Source organism: Rhipicephalus microplus, chromosome 3 (assembly GCF_043290135.1).
Source record: "Rhipicephalus microplus isolate Deutch F79 chromosome 3, USDA_Rmic, whole genome shotgun sequence".
NCBI lineage: Eukaryota > Metazoa > Arthropoda > Arachnida > Ixodida > Ixodidae > Rhipicephalus > Rhipicephalus microplus.
This window is the reverse complement of record NC_134702.1, coordinates 263,518,971-263,538,840: the sequence shown is the minus strand read 5'-3', so window position 1 is coordinate 263,538,840 and position 19,870 is coordinate 263,518,971. Positions and strand designations below refer to the sequence as shown.

The window sequence follows — 19,870 nt, the reverse complement described above, 5'->3', positions numbered from 1 at the left end:
TCTGAGTTTAATATGACATATCAACATTTGTCATTCATGCTTCGCATATCATCGATTCCCACTGTACGCGGGATCTGCTATTTTTTTTTTTTTTCACGTTCCTCGAGCGCCCGCGAGCTCAGCACCGATCTACTTCGTTTTCCTCGTGCAAAGGCGCGAGACACGCACCGAGCATCGTCTGCTATCGCACGTCACACTCTCTCAATCAGCAGATGCGTTTCATCATTTTTATGCCAGTACAAAACAACGAATTCGTCGACTTTTGCCGCGGACTTACACTGTTGACAATGTAAAAAAAGATCAGAAGGTGAGCTTGCGGTTAGCGATCTCGAAGTTCCAATAATCTCATGGTTAATGCAGCGACCCGTTTGGTCTACGCCGACACCTGCCGCATCTGTGTTTGAATGTCGCGCTCTCTCCGTGTCAATACCATTGGAAACAAATGCAAAAAAAAAAAAAAACGGTGTCACAACGACTCAGAGACCGGAAAATATGCAAGCATAGAATGCGGAGAGTATGTGTGAAATGTGCGTATGTTTGGTGTCACCACCGGAAGTGGCCACGCGGGGGCGTGGAACCACCCTGCTACACGCCGGGCCGCGAACATGGCTGACGTTGCGTGATTGCTTTCTCTGCCGTATCGTCGTCGTCGCCGAGCAGCGTCGTAGGGTGACGACCGCCAGCGTATGGTAAACGTGCCGTCGAGCCTCCTCCGCCGGGGACAGCGTGTCGCTGAGGAGCGCCGGCGGAACCACCATGAGCAACAGCGAGACGGGTCAGCCGCAGCAGCAGGGCGAGCCGGAGATGAAGGGATGGCTCGCCAAGTGGACCAACTACCTGAAGGGCTACCAGAAGCGCTGGTTCGTCCTCTCCAACGGGCTGCTCTCGTACTACAGGAACCAGGCGGAGATGGCGCACACGTGTCGCGGCACCATCAGCCTGGTGAGCGCAGTGATACACACCGAGGACTCCTGCAACTTCGTCATCTCCAACGGGGGCACGCAGACCTTCCACCTGAAGGCGAGCAACGAGATCGAGCGCCAGAAATGGGTCACCGCGCTCGAGCTGGCCAAGGCTCGTGCCGTGCGCATGATGGAGTCCGGTGAGCAGATGAGCCGCTGGACGGTCAAGGACGCCGGCAGTAGGCGTGACCTTGCGTGTTGAGGGATACATTGGGTGCAGCTTGACAGCAGGCAGGAAAATGTACAGAGAAGTTTTGCTCGTCGCTCCTAAAACAACGAAAAATAAGCACGAAGCAATAGATTCGTTCAATCTCTTATTTAGTCGAGGTTTGTGCACGTTAATGAAGTGTTATTGGCTTACACCCGGTCGAGGTTCGAGCAATAAAAAATTTAACGCTTGATCCTCGGGCGCCTGCCTTGAATCGCGTGGTAGCCTTTTATAGCGCACTTGCAAATACACATTGCATGCGTCGGTTGCTTAAAGGCGCAGATAAAACGGTGCTCGTGGCTTTCAATTCCCAATATAATTACGTTGCTCTCAAATGTCCCGAGTGAGTGTAAATACAAAGACAAATTGAAAATATGACGAGCTGCACTATCGCGTTAAATGCGGCTAGGAATGCGTGTTCTTCTTTTCTGTGCATGGAAAGGCTTGAAATGTGACCGATAGTGTAACTATATGGCTCACATGATGCACGAGAAAGGGATGTATTGTTGAATTAAGCAAAGGCTGGGAGTAATCTCGCCGATGCATACTTGTGCCGCATGGATGCATCCACTGGTATAATACTGGATATATTGGTCCGTGTTGGCGAACTTGGTCCTACAAAATGAACAACCCTTATTTCTGCAATTGCCTTCCGTAGATGGCCTTGATTATCCACTGCAGTGGCCCTCGTCTGCTGGAGCGATGCAGTTTTCGCTTTCTTTCCCCTCCCGTAGCTCAAAAGACAGCTTGATCTTCCTCTTTTCTACGTTCACGTATGCACAACAACAACACTATTTGTGGATAGGGTCAGGCATGTGCTGCCTTCCGAGGTAAAGTGTTGTGTGGGCAGAGAGATGCGTCATTGATATGAAAAAAGGCTGAGGTAATAAGAGGCATTGCCAGAAAGTATTAAGGTTTTGTGTCAAAATGTAGAAGGAATTTATGAATAGTTTTCAAAATATTTCTGCATGTTTTGATTGTTTTTATTTGAGAAGTGTTCCGGGAAGTCACTAGGCTTAGTCTTCAGAGTTTCGTTTTATACGAAACTAATCCTTGACAACTGTTAAGTAGTCCTGAACATATAAGGTCATATTCATTTGCCTTCTTTCTTGTACGCATTGTTTTCTAATTTATACGGCAGTCTAAAATTTCTTGTATTTAAGACAGATTATTTTGCAATCAAGCTTCTGTCTGACAGACTCCAATAAAATCCCGAGTAAGTGCCCCCTTCATTTTTTTTTTTAAAAGATTTGAAATATGCCCTTCTCTTTCTGTCATTTTCACTGAACGAGAACAAACTACAAAAAACAGTGAATAGATGCATACTCGATAAAGCATTTAATTAGAAGCGTGGGTCTGCTCTGCCATCATGAATTTTGATCTGCAACCAAGCAAGGGCGCACCCTCCAATTCTTGTCAAATTTCTCTTTACCATACGGGGGGGGGGGGGGAGGCTCTGGCTCTTGTTTGAAATTTCACAGCTGCGAATTTCGACGCAATGTCTCTCCTGCTGAGAGGTTCATGCTTTGAAGGATGTAGATCGGGGTGTATACGAACTGCAGAAATCCAGTAAGAGTCATGGAATTTCTGAAAAAGCCTGGCAAGGTCATGGAAACTGACAGCAGTCTGTGCGGCAATCGCAAAAATAATCATCACCATTCATCAAAGCCTAAAGAGTTGCCCCTTCGACTGCAAACACAGTAAACTGCTAAGTAGGAGTTGAAAAAAAAAATGTGGAGGCAGTATGTAACTGTCGCTTGTGCCTATTGCACAGCACATTGCATTTTCCTAGCACATTACTTATGCCGGCAAGTCTGCGCGTATTTGTCTTCATGACAATCTCGGCTTGGCTTGAATGCCTTCTGGTTAGGCTAGAAGCAAGGCTTGGTGGGCCATGTTAAACTTATTCATTGCCAGTGCAACGAGAAACGTCCTCAGCTACAAACACACTTGTTGCTGGTTGCTCACTTTTCAGGAGTAGAACGGGCTTACTATGCATCAAAAAGTCTCATTTAAGTTTCTTGAGATTGTCTAATGAGATCTGTGATTACTCTTCAGCATTGCATTCATAGAAACCTACATAAACAAAGCGAGCATGCCAGCATCGGGGATTCAGCTACGGAATCATGTTATCGATATGGAATCGAGTAAGCCATTGCCTCCTCGTAGGGCCGCGGTGCTGCCCCACCGACTGTTGCAGCCTGGCAGATTCCTTCGCTGTGCTGCCACATATTCATCAGCACTTTAAATGCAACCTTTCATTACAGGCGTTGTAAGACTTACGTGGTGCCCCAAGCATCAGAACCTAGACAAATAAAATGCTAACTTGTATACCGTTTGTGTGAACAAAAAAAGGGGGGGGGGGGAATCTCTTGGTAGGAGTCCGCTTTTTAGGCGTTGTTGGTCGTTGTTCGGAGAAGGTCCGCAGAATATGCAAGTAAAACTAACTCTTTCTTACTAAAAGTATAATTTAGCTGTGTGGAAACTAGGCAAGGACACAGATCACTTGCAAAGTAATTACGATAACCCAGGTGCAATCAGATGGAACTTCCAATCGAATCCTCATCCTAAGCTTGGTGGCTATATTGCCATTCTTCTTCTGAATCAGTCACAACGCCTTCCCAAATAAGTGTTTATTTACCTCTGGTTGTGTGAATGTGGAAATATCCGAGCTCATGTTATGGATTACACTAGTGCTGTATGACGCAAGTAATACCTGCCTCACACGGTGCACTGCTGATCACGATTAAGCCCAAAAGTGATCAGATTTTTCAACCGTGATTGGCTATGCCCTTCGGCAGCTTGCGTAAAGGAATCAATCACGATCTTGAAATCAGATTTGGACCAGGCTCGATCGCAATCAAAAGTGACCGTGTGACCCAGGCATCAAGCTTAGTGCGCTGAATGCCAAAAGACTCTCACTCATCAACATTGGCCTCACTACTGTCTCCAATTGTGCTGGGAGCAAGAAACACCAAGCTATGGTGGGCCTGTCACGAAGTGCTTCCCAGAAAAATACGCAGGCATTTTTTGTGCTAGAATATGCATTGACTGTGCGAAGCACGAGCATTGAAAGTGCACCTGCTAAGCCATGGCACCTGACATGAGGACACCTTAGTAACAGCGTTTTGGGCGTGTCGTTATGGCATCCTGTAGTTTTATAGCGCACGAGAAAACATGGACAGAGAAAGATGTGACATGCACAGGTGCTAACTTGTAACAATGTTTATTCCGAAAACAGGTAACCACATGTATAGGCAACATCGCTTTATGATCCTCATGGTTCATGAACTTTGCGAATTCGCATTATGGTTATAAAGCCGTGTTGTGCTGCTAGTTAGCATCTGTGTATGTCAATATTTAAATAGTTTTCTTGTCAGCAAACGTGTCACAAAAGCAGTAATTGTTTGGTGTCTGAACACTATAGCGACTCGTGCTTCTTTTTTATAGTGAAAGCTGTTAGAAGATCATGATTTGCTCCCAGTGCCCATAACCGCTATCGCATGAAAAAAAAATATCAGGATAAAACATGGTCCAAGCCTAGGTCCGCTCGGTGCCAGCCCAGTAGTTTACCACTCAGATGCTCAAAACTCCTGTGCACAAAAACCCTATACAAGTGTTGTGTCGGGAAGGAACTGCATTAACATATGCAATATAACATGTTAGAAGAGTAAAATAGCAACCAGGCATCACAGAATGCAAATTCTGTAACCAGGCTTCACACAATATGAATCACTCTAAGTGCTTCACTGACTGTATGAGCGGAGTGGTGTACTCCATCCCTTCGTCATGCAGTGGCACGTACATTGGGCAGACGGGACGCTGTCTCAATGTACGTCTAAGGGAGCACGCTAGCTCTCTGAAAAGTACACCTTCCATGCATCTTTGCTTCCATTGTCAGCAGTGCGGTTGCGCTGCTGAGTTTAATAAAACCATTGTAGTGATGGGACACAGGGATCAGCATACACGGGGCGTTGCTTAAGCATTTCAAATCATAGAAGCAAGAGACAGGTGCGTGAGCCAGCCTTCAATCATTTCCACAGATGCTGAGGGTTTGTATGTACATCATATACGTAATTACATGCTTGGTGGGGGTTGATAAGATCTTCGGTGACTTCCTTTATGCCTATATATGCCACATTTTTTCCATTAAACTTTCAGTTTCTGTCGCTTTTGCCGTGCACTTCCTTGTATTTTTGCATTCTTTTATTGCACTGATCGTGACAGGTTAAAGACCCCAGGTGGCGGAAATTTCCGAAGCCCCCTATACAGTGTTTGTCATAATCATATCATAGATTTTGGAGGCGAAACCTCAGATATTTTCATTAGTTGACGCTCCAGAGTATACATGTGTGCTCATTTTGTACGTCGTTCTTTGTGTTTGAGTGATATCGCACTTGCACTCATCCTGTGTGTGATAGTTTGGTGCAGCTTCTCTTCTGGAGGAGTGAGCTGCAAGTTTCTAGCTGCTTGCTGTTTTTTGCATGGCTTTACTATTTGCTTCTGTAGCATTCATTTCTTTGCCCTTATGGTGAAACAATGCATAACAAAACACTTAACTACCTCAGTAAAGACACAATTCAATTTCGTGTCTTGTGGATCCTTGTGACAGAAGTAGGTTTTAAAATTAATCTGGAGAAAACGGAAGTATGTACAACAATCTTGGGAAGAGAACAGCGTTTCGAGATAGGTAGCAGTGCACTTGAAGTTGTAAAATAGTACGTCTTCTTAAGACGGCAAGTAACCGCAAAGCTGAACTACAAAGCTCAAGCAACTAGAAGAATAAGAATGGAGTGAAGCACATTTAGCAAGCACTCTCAAATTACGACTGGTAGATTGCCACTATCCCTCAAGAGGAAGGTATATAACAGCTACATCTTACCTGTACTTACTATATACCTAGAGAGCAAAAACTTGGAGGATTACATAGGGGCTTAACTTAAATTGAGGGAGACGCAGCGAGCGATGGAAAGGAAAATGATTGGTGTAACCCTAAGGGACAAGAAAAAAAGCAGTGTGTATCAGGCAACAAATGGGTGTTCAGGACATCATAGTCGAAATCAAGAAGAAATGGTCATGGGCCGGGTACATAGCGCGAACGCAGGTCATTAAGGATTACTGACTGGATCTCAAGAGAAGACAACTGTTTGAGAGGGAGAGAGAAACTTGGGTGGGCAGATGACATTAAGAAGTGTGCGAGTATAAAGTGTCAGCAGCAAGTGCAGGACCGAGTGGACTGGCAGAACATGAAAAAGGCCTTGGTCCTGCTGTAGGCGTAGTCAGGTTAATGATGATAGAGGCATCTGCCATGTTTCATTACCATGTCAGTTATACAATTGAAAATAAATGTCACAGTGAAGAATGGAGCTGCTACGCTGTTTGTATTTATTTCCATCTATCTGCTATGTTTCCAAAAGAAAGGATTGGTATATTTGGAATACTCTATACAATGTCATGAAATGTCCTTGTTCTAAAGATAACGTCAGGAATCTACATGAATATTCCATAACTCATCTTAGTGAATGAACAAATGGAGCTATATATAACATTACCCTTACAAAAGCCACATGTGGTTAACAATGTCAGTTTTATTCTGTTGGGGTTAACATTTTTAGAGGTATTTGGCTCAACTTCTATGAAGCAGCCACAGTACAGGCGCTACCTCTAAAATGTATAATAATTACAAAGCACGATGTCTTTTGAAGTTGGATGTTAAAGTTAGATGATAAAAATCTGAGCTCCTAAAAAAAAGCAGCATGAAAGGGCTCATAGGGACTAATGAGAAAAAAAGGGAAGATAATATTACGCTCCTTAAATGCCCTGTCTGAATTTTTTTTCTCAAATTTTTGTTGTAAAGTAACTCGATTTTGCTATTTTTCAAAATTTAAAGCTTAATTTTCGTCACTGTATACCTTTGGCATGTTTCACCTCAACATTGCCTTGACTTAACAGTAACTCACATGGAATGCAGATGTGTAAGTAGTAATACTGACGCAGGAACTAGAAAAATAAGAAAGAACGTGGCAATAGGTTATTAGAGACATATAAACTGGTGGCAAGAAAACTACGGAAGCCTAGATACTCTGGTGGATTCTAAAGGGAAACAGCAAAGAAAGCTTTCTGCTAATGATGAACTTATCATTAAAAGAACTGCTTGAATTATTTAGCAGGAAGAGCAAAAAGTATGCCACAATGCGTTCTGTAACAATGTTTCTTCTAGTGCATCCAGCTCCAGAGGTGCGATGGTTGTTGTGTCATTTCCATTTAAATGAATGTCATTGTATAGAAGTAAGACCTACATCTACGAGACTTTCAAATTTTGGCGTGTGAGAGCAGCGTGACACAGACCAACCCCATTCTCGAGTGCAGTGAAGCACAGTGCGAGACAAACTTAGCTAATGACACTATAGCGGCATCAGAATTTGCTGACGATGTTGCACGCATTTGAAGTACACAAGGTTACTGTGTTGTGAACGAATGCCATCATACCCACACTACTAAAAAAAAAAAAAAGGTATCAAGGCAAGAAAAGGTCAGATGCACGTAGATTTTCGCGCACTTGTTTTTGTGGATATGGCTCGAGAACCGTCACGTGAGTCTGCTCCACCAGTGGGAACTTGATAGCCTCTACTGGCTGCCGCATTCTGGTGTAAAGAATCTCACTGCTATTTAGTTCTATTCTGGTGGCCTAGTGGTAACTGTTTGACCTTGAGAAGTGCTGATTATTATTGTGTATTTTGGTGGGTTTTTATACCAGTGTCTTGTGTCTTAAGATACATGATTGAATATAGGAAACATCGTTTTGAGTGGCCTGAAGAAAGTGCAGAGCTGGGAAACGGCCTTCTTTCTTTCCACCTCTTTGGTCTTTTCTCTTCATTTCTATGTTTCTATTATTTTTGCCTTTTATATTTCTTGTTCGGTTCATCTTTATTTTTCTATTTTTATACGTACTTTTTTCCTGTGTACAGCATACGAAAGCTCGAGTTCCTAAAGTTCTCCGCAATTAAAAAGTGGTGCATTTTACCATGTACAACAACTATCTGCCTTGAAAGTTAGCCTACATAAAGGTAATTTCACATGCTTGCATGTAATTTGCACGAGAAAATGCTCACACAAAGGCTATAAAATGTAGTCTAAATGCAAAGGTCGTTGACTATGACGGAAGGTGGCTGCAAATGACTGCTGCTGAATGCCAAATGGTGAGAAGTGCTTGTGTTTTATTTTCAGCTAATCTGAATCACATTGGTTTGATTTATGTGCAACTCACATTATTAGCATGAGTGCTGCGAGTGCGTACCAGGCTGCTGTGTATAAAATGCGAATTTGTTACAGAAGTGTGTCTTGTTTTTTTATCTCATCTTATTTTGGCAGAACATTACTCGTGTGTTGCGAAGGTTATTTTACTTTTATTGATGAAAGCGCCTACATTTAAATCATATCCACCAAGACTCTGTTTACATATTGTTTGAATCTTAATCAAGTCTGTGGCCAAGCCTTAGCCGCTACGAATCTCTTTTCAGAGGAAGACGACGAGCTGGACATGCCATCGCAGCTAGATAAGTGTGAGCTGCTCACTGTGCTGAGGCTTCTGCATGTCAAGCTTGAGGACCTGTCCATGTGCAGCGAGCTCATTGGGAAGCACGGAGCGGCACTGCAGCGCTCGCTGTCCGAATTGGAACAGCTTGACACAGCAGCCGCGGGCGGAGGGCCCGAGCTGGCCGCACGTGTGCGCGCTGTGAATGAGCGTGCTACACTCTTTCGCATCACCTCCACAGCAATGATGAATGTAAGTATTTGACATACATTGGCAGAGCTAGACCAGACGGCATAAGTAATGCTTCTTGCATAGTCTTCTGATGTTTCGAGTCAACCATAATAGCTGTCTGCTTTATTGTTTGTGTTGATATGGAAGCAAGTTCCACTTCTTCTGTATTGATACTGTTATGAATCTGCAGAAAAGAGAAAACTCCAACCAAAATTTATTTTAGGAAAACCAGACGTTTTCAGCCCAGACGGACTTTTTCTTCAAGCTTCAAGGATGCAAAGGCCCGATACATCTGGTGCTTATATACTGGGGGGGGGGGGGGGAGACCCCTCACCTGCGGCTCATCCTCAAATCGTGACATATTCAGCAGACAGCGGGAAGGAAACATCAACCGCTTTATGGGGATATAATTATTGCCCTTCCTCTACTGCCAGTGCTGGCATGACAAGCAGTTGCCGCAAGCCTCTCACACACGGCAAGCAATCCTTTATATAAGCACTGCACATCTCGGGCCTTCTCACCTAGAAGGAGCTGGCCTGGTTTCGGGATGTTTCAAAATCATTTACCTGGTTGGAGGTTTTTCTACAGCTCTTCATTCCAACCAGGCAGACTTCTTCCAAATTCTTTAATTATGAATGTGGAAATTGTGAACCTGTTACCTTACTTAATGTACTAAATGTACTTTAAGGCGAATTGCAGTGGCCTTAAGGTTGCACTCACACATTTCAGTCACCAAATCAATACAGCGAATGGCATTACACTATAAGTCTTCCTAGCAAAGCCAACTTTATTGTATGGCTTTAAAGATAACAAAAACACGTTCAATTACAGCAGTTGTAAGAGCGTTATATTTGCAACGCGTACAGCAAGCATACATGAATGCTCTGGTAGTATGTGTGGGGACATCTGTAGCTGCTTTAGTTCGGAACATTTCCAATAAATAAGGGCATGCAGGGAGATCTCCACACTCGATTACTGCAGGCTTAGGAGTATTCGTCTGGGAAGGCTAGGACTTCAGATTAGTGATGAATGTTGTCACGGGTTTGCGATGTTGAGAAAGGCGGCAGTTGACTTGTTCAAGATAACTCTTTATTCTGGCAAACTAATACCCTAGAATTAAAAAGTCGAGGTGCAGGCGATACACGCTGTACTCTGATAGTTGTGATTTGTTCCCCTGTTGTTGGTTATCTGATCTGCTATAAGGCGTGTTGGCATTTATACATGACACATTTAAGATTTTAGCCTCATCGTTGGTGCCTGCATCAGTCTCAAAATAAACTCTACTGTTCTTGTTTTGAGCTCAAACATATCCGTATATTCTAAAATAATCTGGAAAGTTTCCCGAAACGTGGGCATAGTTTGTGCAAGGCAGTGGTTTTACATGTAATGGACTGGTTATATAAAGCATAAAAAGAAGTGTGCACGGCAATATTTTGGTATCCTACAGTTGCCAAATGACATTTTGCTGTGAAGTAAAGCTGTGGGCTTGACAACCAATTGAACAAAATGAACAGTGTGTATGGGGAACCTGCGCTGGAGTTATGCGAACGTGGAGCGCCGCCCTGTCGATCGCGGCCATAAACATTCAGGCGTAAAAACAAATACTAACTCGAGCTATGCCGCCGTGTACGATGATCGGTTGAGGAAAAAGAAGCTTTTAGACTGGCGGTATTGTTGTATTTACTAATGCCACAAACACAAAATGTTTTTAATAACGGAAAAGATAATCCAGAGCATGTATAGTTGACTCCCTCCAGCGTCTTATTTCCACCAATGCACATGGTTTGGTCCTCTAGAAAATATCATAAGTTCTTTAATTAAACTTGCCTTTAAAACGTTCAAGAAAGCACATAAAAACTTTGGTAGTGTAAGCATCGTGCCATATATTACACACACACCGTATTTATTGGATTGTAACACGATCGCGATTGTAACGTGAGGGGTGACATTTTATAACGTCTCGGAAAAAAAACAAAAGCGGTACTCGGCACGTGAAGGTCGACTTTAGAGCAAACATCTGAAATAAGAAAGAAAAGAAAACCCCATGTCACATTTCAGTAAACATACGGTATTGTAACTGACAGTCACGTGCACAGTTCCCGACTGGTTACAAGATGATGACTGCTCGAAAATCCTTGATGACCTACGCATGTTGCATTACTGACCACACACTGCATGTCAACCATGGAACCACCACAAGGTCAATTACCACCAGGTTGTTCAAAGGCATTCTTTGTTTTAAGTATCAGGCTTATGCGACGGCCTACCGCATGTTTTCATTTTTACTAACACCACTAGTTCTCGTTTTACTCTGGCCTTTCATAGAAGGGTTGCCTTAGACATTGATTTCACGATTCACTGCCATCTTCAAAAGTTTATTTTAAAGACTGCGATACGAGCATTTTGTGGGTTCTAGCTATCCGTTGAACGCACCATAAAGAATAGCCTGTAGCGAAACAGTTTCTGTAATATATAGTGCAAGAGCTGTGACTACAAACTATGTAAATGTGATGTTCTCGCTGAAAACTTCTGTCACTGTGTTGAATTCTACCTCGGTGGTGCCTGAGAAACGAATTTTACTTAAAAGCGGGCGCATTATGAGCAACCTCCAGACTACGTTGAGCTTCGAAAGCACTATTTGAACACACTTATCTCTAAATTGACCCCGTATAATGCTTGGCATCATGTTGAAAGGTCACACTGTTTCTTCCGCGTCATAGACATACTTCACATCAAACAGTGTCTGACCTTTTGGCAACCCAGTCTCGTCAAAGCGTACAACTGCGCACACCACATTGCTGAAACCGGAGTGGAAAATAATCGCTGGTATCCTTGCTCGCCCGCTGCGTTGCAGTTATCAGAGAAGTGTCCACTTCTTCGCTGGTTTTAGGCGTTCTAAAGTACAGTCGATCCCGGATATATAAAACTCGGATATATCGAAATATTGGCTATATCCAACAGTTGAGGAATCCTCTTGAATTTTTCATGCCAAAAGTATAGAACCAGTGCACTTGTATATCGAAGTCCCGTACAGCGGGACATCCAATTGATGGAATGCTGCGCCGCGCCAAAACCCAGTAAGTGCATTTTTCCAAGTAAATTTTGATCAATTTTCAGCCGCCTTCTGACCAGTTCCGATCCCTTTTCGTGAATAGGTGACAAAAAGGTGGTGTTATTCTAGTTCATTGCGCGGCGCTTGCAGGTGCACCGATAGGTTTGATGTGAAATCTGCAGGTCTTAACGAGTGGGCATAGTGTTTTTCAAAAAGACGGATTGCTGAGGACACCAAAATGAGATTGAGAAGGGACTGTGCAATCTCATTGCAATGCTTGCATTCCCTACCTTCTTTGTTAGCGCACAATGCCATGGGATGGGCATGCAAGCATGAAAAGCATAGCCTTCGAGATCTGCAACTTTGTGACATATCTTTAGTGTTTTCAGTTTTAAAACACCTATTTCGGAGGCTGTGCTTCTTTTAGCTTTTCACATCAAAACAGCTGAAAGCAGTGGCTGCCAACTACAAAGCCACAAGTGATGCCGATATCGCCTACATGTCGATGGTGGTGTTCTGTTGCATTGTCTTTTGCGCCTTGTGGACTTCTCCCCTTGTTCCTGAAAAATCCTCATTCTGGAGTTGAACTAAACATGGACCCACATGTAGCGATAAAAATGATGACTGGCACTATGAGTGACATCAAGCAAAACGCCGTCTTAAACTTTCCTTGCGAGCGAGGTGATGAATTCGGGTGCGTCATGACGGCTGACAACGGCATGCGATGCCTTGGTGAATTCAGCGACTTATCATCGTTTCCGTGCACCATCTCTGACAGTGAGCGACTTCATCAGTGCAGATGACGACGTAGCTGTTTCTGACAGCATCAATGCTGAGATCATGGCTGCCGTTTTCGCAGAAGTGAACCCGTACAATTATAGATATGCCACGGCTTTCGCTGCCGCCGCTAACCAACCTTGTACTGCTCTACAAAGCTTGCATCAGCGTTTTGCATCAATTAACGCTGTTGTGGTCAAAGCAGCTGAATTCGTTTATTTGAAAAGACTGGAACTCGACGGCGTGCAAGAAGGAAGCAAGTTTATAGACTATTTTCATGTTAAATAAAGTGCGGTTACTTGCAGTTCACGTTTACTGTGGGTGAATCGTTATGTTAGCGCTTTTAACTACGTATTTTCGAGACCTGAAATGCTTATGTTTAGGCCCTAAATTTGCATGATTTTATATCGAATTCTCGATATATCGATCCCCCTTCGAGTTCGATATATCAGGGACACGGAGCAAGAAAGACAGGAGGGGAAACTTCGCGCCAGCGCGAGCCACAATAATGTCACCCTGGAAAAGGAGGTTGGTGAACGCGCGCGCTGCGATCTTTGCAGCGACGCATAAAACTATTCGTTTCCCGGCGCGAGAGGAGAGTGCGCGTGCTTACGCTCTCCACGGTTTCCGACGGCAGCCGAGTAAAACCCGGGGTGTCCTCAGCTACATCTGCCGCTCGCCCAGTGCGGTTCGCCAAAACAAAATGAAGCAAGTAGAGGATCTTAGTTCCAGCATTTTTATTTATATATGTTTGATCAGATACTCTTTGGACAATGAAAGCAAGTTAGTGGTAGAATTAAAACAAGCAGACCATCTGCAATTGTAGCAAGGCACGTGCTTAATATCACTCATTTGTGTAGCTTGAGGACAGATTTTGCACGTTCGTCGATATAACAGCGTCATACAGAACTACTGCGTGGAAAAGACATTTCTGAAACACGTTGAGCAGATGGCATCTGATTCAACAGAAGAGCGTAGACTGCTGCTTGATTGGAGTTGTGAATCAATACTGCTTAAAACAAAATGTTCTTACTTTCAACTGACCAAGAACGGCAGCAAGAATGGGTTAGAGCTATATGAAGAGATCGACAACGGAAAGCAAGCGCCCATGTCTAAAAAAGTTATTTCAGCAGCGATACGATCGGCAGGCGCGCGACACTAGGCTAAGTTTAAATTTCCAGACATCCAAGACCACTCAAAGTTTTTTCGGATCCCTGAAGTGGCACCTTACATTTTTGAACGGAGGTGACACTTAGTTTTACTCAGAAATTAAGCCAAGAACTCGCCCGAATGTCATTGAAATCACCGATAAAAGGAGCACCAAACGAGTGAAGGTAGAAGATGCTCGTCAGAAGTCCCCAGCAAATATTTACCAACATCCAAACTTACAGGTAAACTACAACGCGATAAAAGCATGGCTCCCAGCTTTATGTGTTCCGTTGTTGTAATTTGGCATGAACGAATAGTTCTCACGAAATTCAAACTTGAAACAAACGTTGGAAGAGCACAGACACATGAAAAAAGCTTTTTCTTGATTTTTGGTTTCTAGTGTTATATTTTTCTTTAATATGGAAGGTTACCGAGCATGTTATTCATTCATGAGTAGCGCAGATAAATGTGCCATGTTGCCACAAATATTACTGGCCTCGCATGTGTATATGAGAATGAGAGCGAACCTGTTTAGCGCTTGTGGACAGCTTTGTGAAACTATCGCGGTATAGTCTCTCTCCCAAGGCGCTCAGGCTAACTTAGCGAAAGCACGTAACACTTTACCGTCTCATTTAGCGAGTGTTTTTGAGCTATGCACTGATACACTGAGCAGCCAGCACAAGCCTGCAAGCAGACGACAAGAGCGGGGCGCTTCTCGTGTTTGCTGCTCTGGCGCGGCAGTTCGGCAGTGGTTTTGTAGGTAGCGCTGTCCTGACCCTTGCTGCCGCTGCTCCCCGGGTGACGAAATTGCGGTGCAGAAAGGAGCAAAGTTCCCCTCCTGTGTATTCTTCCTCTGGGATCCAGAATCAGCTGTTCCTACAACACAAATCACATCGGGCAAAGCTAGGGATAGTGTTGAACTGCGTTCACTATGCGTATCAGCACGCGCGACTTGTGCGAGTGCACATTAAAACATACTTCTGGTACACCTTGCGGCAGCTCTGCTCTACTATCCGGTTCTCTGCCATCTCGCCAAGGTGGCACAGTGTGTAAATTTTAGGCGTGCATGGAGGAAGGGTAGGCGTGCGACCTGGGCAACGCTGGCTTCCCATAGGATTCAGCAACATGGCTGAAATTAAAGGTAATGTTTTGTGGCCTGGGGCATGATTCCCAATGTATCGTGGATTATCCACTTCGGACTCTGCTGATTGGCTAAAGCTCAGTGCGTAGCGTGCTTCGTTTCCCATTAGTCAAGGTTTTCACAACCCTCGAAACAAATGAAAGAGATGGAATGCGAATTCCAGAGATGGTATGCTTTGGGACAGCCATCTTGGAGGCCGTGCATGAACTGTTATCTTGTTAGCACTCAAGTTAGGCTTAACATGGCTGCCCACCTGGTAGGCCGTTACACATTCCTTGCATCATTCTCAAATGTTTGTTGCACGAAATTACATTTGAATCTAGCGACATTAACACCTCCACTATGACAGAGGTAGGATACTCCCAAATCTAAGGCTCATATATACCCCATGAAGTGGACGGGGGGGGGGGGGGGGTGGGGGAGGAATGACAACCGCCACTGTAGCTCAGTTGGTGAAGCATCAGATGCGTTATTCCAAGGTTTCAGGTTTGGGAGCTGCCAGTGGGAAGTTCGGGCACATTTACTTCTTCGCATTCCTATTACAATGACAACTAATTTGTTCTTTGGTGGCATCATTGTTTGTTAGTTCTCTTACATGGAATGTCTAACAAGGGGTTGAAATAGCTTTGGGTTTGTTGTGATAGCAATTATATTGGCACTCTTTGCTGGTTTTTTGCTTTCGCCATCATGTTTTGTATATGTATCTATATATTTATTTATAAAAGTTTCAAAGCAAAATCATCCAGAAAAATGTTTCCATAAAACTGAATCGAATAAGAGACCTCTCGCTCTGCTGCGTGCGGCATTAACACATCAGATGTGCTCATCCACAAAAGTGCACATCTTTCAACATTCAATTTGCGAGCAATAAGCTATATAATTGCACCACTCACCCCTGGGGGTGCCGGTCTCCGAGGCAAATATCAGTGTGTTCTCAACATTACCAGCAGGATGACACATAGGATGCACTTCGTGCCCTGCTTGCCTCGATTTGCACTCACGCGCTCATCTCCCACATTTCCTTTGCCTGGGGGGTAGACGTCTATGCGCATGTGCGCTTTTCTTGCAGTGGGGGAGAGTTGTACATCTTGGGCTTTCACCAGAACGATTGCATTGTAGTTACTGGGTGCACAAAAGTCACTTAGCTCGCTGCACAGTTCCCATTTGTGAAAAAAGTGCGCTTTTCAGACACAGGGAAATAACAGTGACACTTGCTAGTTCGCGCTAGTCTGTACCTGTCAGTATGTTTTGTGCATCGTTTTTGTTTGAGCGGCTTGTCAAGTTTTAGTTGTGAATGTTGTCCATTCACTCTCGTCCTGTGTGTGTGTTTTTCGTGTGTCATTTGTGCCTAAGCAGTGCGCTGCACGTTTCGATCTGCTCACCATTTTTTGTGTGGCATTCCAATTTGTTGTTATCGCATTCATCGCTTCGCCCTCGCAGCAACACTGCAATTTTTTCAATAATGCACAGGGTCTTTCTGACTCCGTGCAGGCATTGTGTACTGCAAGGGGCCACACTAACAGACGTGTTATCAGTCTCTACACATAATTAGGGAAAAGATTACACGAAACGAGAAGCACAAAACAGAATGAGGTCAAACTCTGAACTGACTTATTTTGTGCAGGTTGTATATATATATATATTACAATACTCTCAGTAAATGGAACTTATTTAAATGCAATTACATGAAACATGATTAGATTGTTCTTGAATTTGCCCCCTTGTTCATTTCTCAATCAGTGGGACTCCTGTTAAGGGGAGACATTTTTTTAAAATTTTGAGTATTTAGAGCTGAAATTTTTGTGATACGCAATTCTCACAGCTGAAAACAAATGTGCAAATAGTAGTTTTCAGCTGTCACTTCCAGATGTTAAAATATTGATTGTTCCACAAACTTGCATTCGGCCCACTGTGTAAACAGCTTTCACATAAAAGATTGATGCAAATTAGATAAGACAGTGTGCTGTAAAGAACAGGGAGTGCAAGGAAACCATAATTTTATTTTTAGCTTCATCGGTTCAACAGTTATGGCCTTAACAAGTAGACTCATCAGTAATCTGATGCTGTTGCTTAATTATACCGCTAATTCATTGTTCTTAATAAAATGATCATACTTTCTCAGTATAGTTTAACTCAGCAATGTATAAGGTTTCAAATTCTGCAAAAATTATCAAAATTCAATCACTAGATCAAAAGATACTTCGGGTAATGGCCTCGGACGTCATAAAAAATGTTTTGAGAAAACGAGAAAAGTTTGGGGACACGGTGGGCATGTATAGTCAACAGGCAATGGTGTAAATCATTGCAGTAATGATGTTAGAAGCCACCAGGAGTGTAGTCCTCATCATTTTTTATGCGCTTTTTTTTTCATTGCTCGCCAGATGTTTTGAGTTTCTAGTGTTTCCACAGTTCAGATCAGCATACAGCGTTCTGACGGTACTCGGGCAGTCATTAATGTGCGCAGCAGCCTTCTATGAAGCAGGAATCATTCTCACTTTCACGTAATCTTTGTGCGTCTTTGCATCTCAGTGAAACATTCAGGGTGAAACAAAAAATGCAATTCAACGCAGTTTGTTCGTTTGCTGTGCCGCGTGAACCGCGAGCATGTTGATCTTGAACAGGCCGCCCGCCGCATCTCCTCCCCCCCTTTTCTCGGCGAGCTCTGTACAGTTTGCAGTTCTCCACAGTCGTCACACGTCAGCACAAGTTTCATGGCGATGCCATATTCCCGATATTTCTCGGAAATGTTGCCAGGCCCACCACACACACCGCATTTCATACACTGAGCAATTCATTCATTATCGCTAAGCTTACGACGAACGGCATTCTAGTAGTCACAATCGCTTCGAAAAACAGATTGCTCACGTCGTGAGGCTGACGTCGACAAAAGGTCTCTTTGAATGTCACTTGTGCGATACGCAAGGGCCGCTTTTCAGTGTCGGAAACCAGGGAAATGCCGACGCCCAGATCTCGCGTGTGATCGTTGGCCCTGGTTATCGCAACCGTGATCACGGGAGCCGCGTTCGTGATAGCGTTGGCACAGAAAGCTTTTACCATGTTCTCGGGGGCCGAGGTTTTTCCTGATAAAACTCTGCATGCTCTCAGACGCTGTTTTTGCTTCTTTTTGAATGCATGAGCCGTATGGAACTTTGGGTGACCGCCTGCCATCGCACCGATCGCACAGCCGTTGTTTAGACTGCTTAGGCCTCGTCACAAAATGGCAGATTGCGCGCCGCTGTTTAGCAGATGAATCCCCTGACACCCAATAGGGTACCAGGAACTGCCCCCTTTGATAGAAACGCACCAATGATGTGCGTGTATTTGTTTTTTCTTTATTCGAGATAGCTTCGTTGTTGCTAGACGAAAAGCATTCTTTCACAAGGAACAGACAAAAAATACTTCTGTCAAATGAGACCAAATTGGTTGCGCTACTTGGTGTGGTTCTCAGGCACCGCCGCGCTGAATATGACCGTTTTTTACGTGGTTTTGTGAGTGGAAATGATCACAAAACTGACTTTGAGACTCAATTACTCGACAAATACGCATTCCATGGCAATAGCATTTTAAGAACACCTTCTTCAGACCCTGATATAATTAAAAAAAATAGTTCAGAACATCAATTTTTCAGAAATTTTTTGGCCTTCGAGACCCGTGTCTCCCCTTAAATGGAGGCACGTACAGTGCGAACTCAAGACGGGGATACTAAAGAAGGGACACAGAAAAGCGCTTGTCTGCGTCTCTTCTTTAGTATCCCTGTCTTGAGTTCGCGCTGTACGTACTTCATTATGCACAAACCGACTAGCCCAAAGTTAGACCCTCAAATCGAACATTTCTTTTTCTAGACCCTTGAGGTTCCACTTAATGAGTCTAGACAGTGCATAGGGTCACAGAAGCCACAATTGCCCAGGCATGATGAATAAAATCAGCAGTGTAGACTTCAACACTTAGTGACTAGTGCGTCCTCAGCTTGTCACTCTACTTCCTTACTATTCACTCTTGTCGCTGCAGATAAAACCCATTGTTGGTAGTGAACCCATTCTGCAGATGTCAATGTCTAGTTTGAGTTTTCCTAGCAAGTATGAACCCCAGCAGACGGTTTTAAAGAAGCTTGGGAATAGCAGGGTGAATGTGTGCAGGCCTGCAGTGAGTATGTCCAGCTGGCCCAGAGCCAGGGCCGCAAGTGGGTGCGCATGCTGCAACACGAGCACGAGCAGTGCCTCCGCCTCCAGGAGATGGTCGAGCAGCTTGCCAAGCAGCATTCGTCGCTCGAGCGTGCAGCGCAGGAGGCCAGTGCACCTTCCTCGGGCGGTGGTGGGGCAGCCACTCACTCTGACGACGAGGAGTTTTTCGACGCACCTGAGCACTCGCCCACGGGTGCAACAGGCCTCGAGCACCGCTTTGTAGTTTCGATGCCATCGAGTGAGTCGGCATCACGAATGAAGCATCGGCGCTCGGCCAGTGGACTGAGCGGCCTTTCTGATTCTCGAAACTCTGACTCCGACTCTGAGCTGGAGCCCTTGTCGTCTCCGCCGCCCCTGCCGGCTGTGTCATCGTCTGGTGGTGGTAGCGACCCGCCGCCGGTTGTCGATCCGCCGTATTCTGAAGGCAATGGCATGGCCATACTGCCCTCTGCAGAGGGTGGTGGCAGTGTCCGGAAACGACGCACTCGCATTCCAGAAAAACCGTCGTGCAGCCTTTCACTCTGGTCCATCATGAAGAACTGCATCGGCAAGGAACTCACCAAGATCCCGATGCCGGTGAGTAGAGAAAGCGGGCTGGCACTTCCTTCTGCTTGCTGCCCATTGTTATGACCAAG

General features: G+C 44.4%; 1 protein-coding gene across 1 annotated transcript in view; it reads left to right on the top strand.

The window, feature by feature from the left end:
- The first annotated feature begins 602 nt into the window (after positions 1-602).
- Osbp (oxysterol binding protein) overlaps positions 603-19,870 on the top strand; it is a 51,084-nt gene continuing 31,816 nt past the window's right edge. The window contains exons 1-3 of the mRNA XM_037419806.2: positions 603-1,102; positions 8,691-8,956; positions 19,191-19,811. Coding sequence (XP_037275703.1) covers positions 757-1,102; positions 8,691-8,956; positions 19,191-19,811 — 1,233 coding nt within the window. The 5' untranslated portion in view covers positions 603-756. The remainder of the gene's footprint in view (positions 1,103-8,690; positions 8,957-19,190; positions 19,812-19,870) is intronic.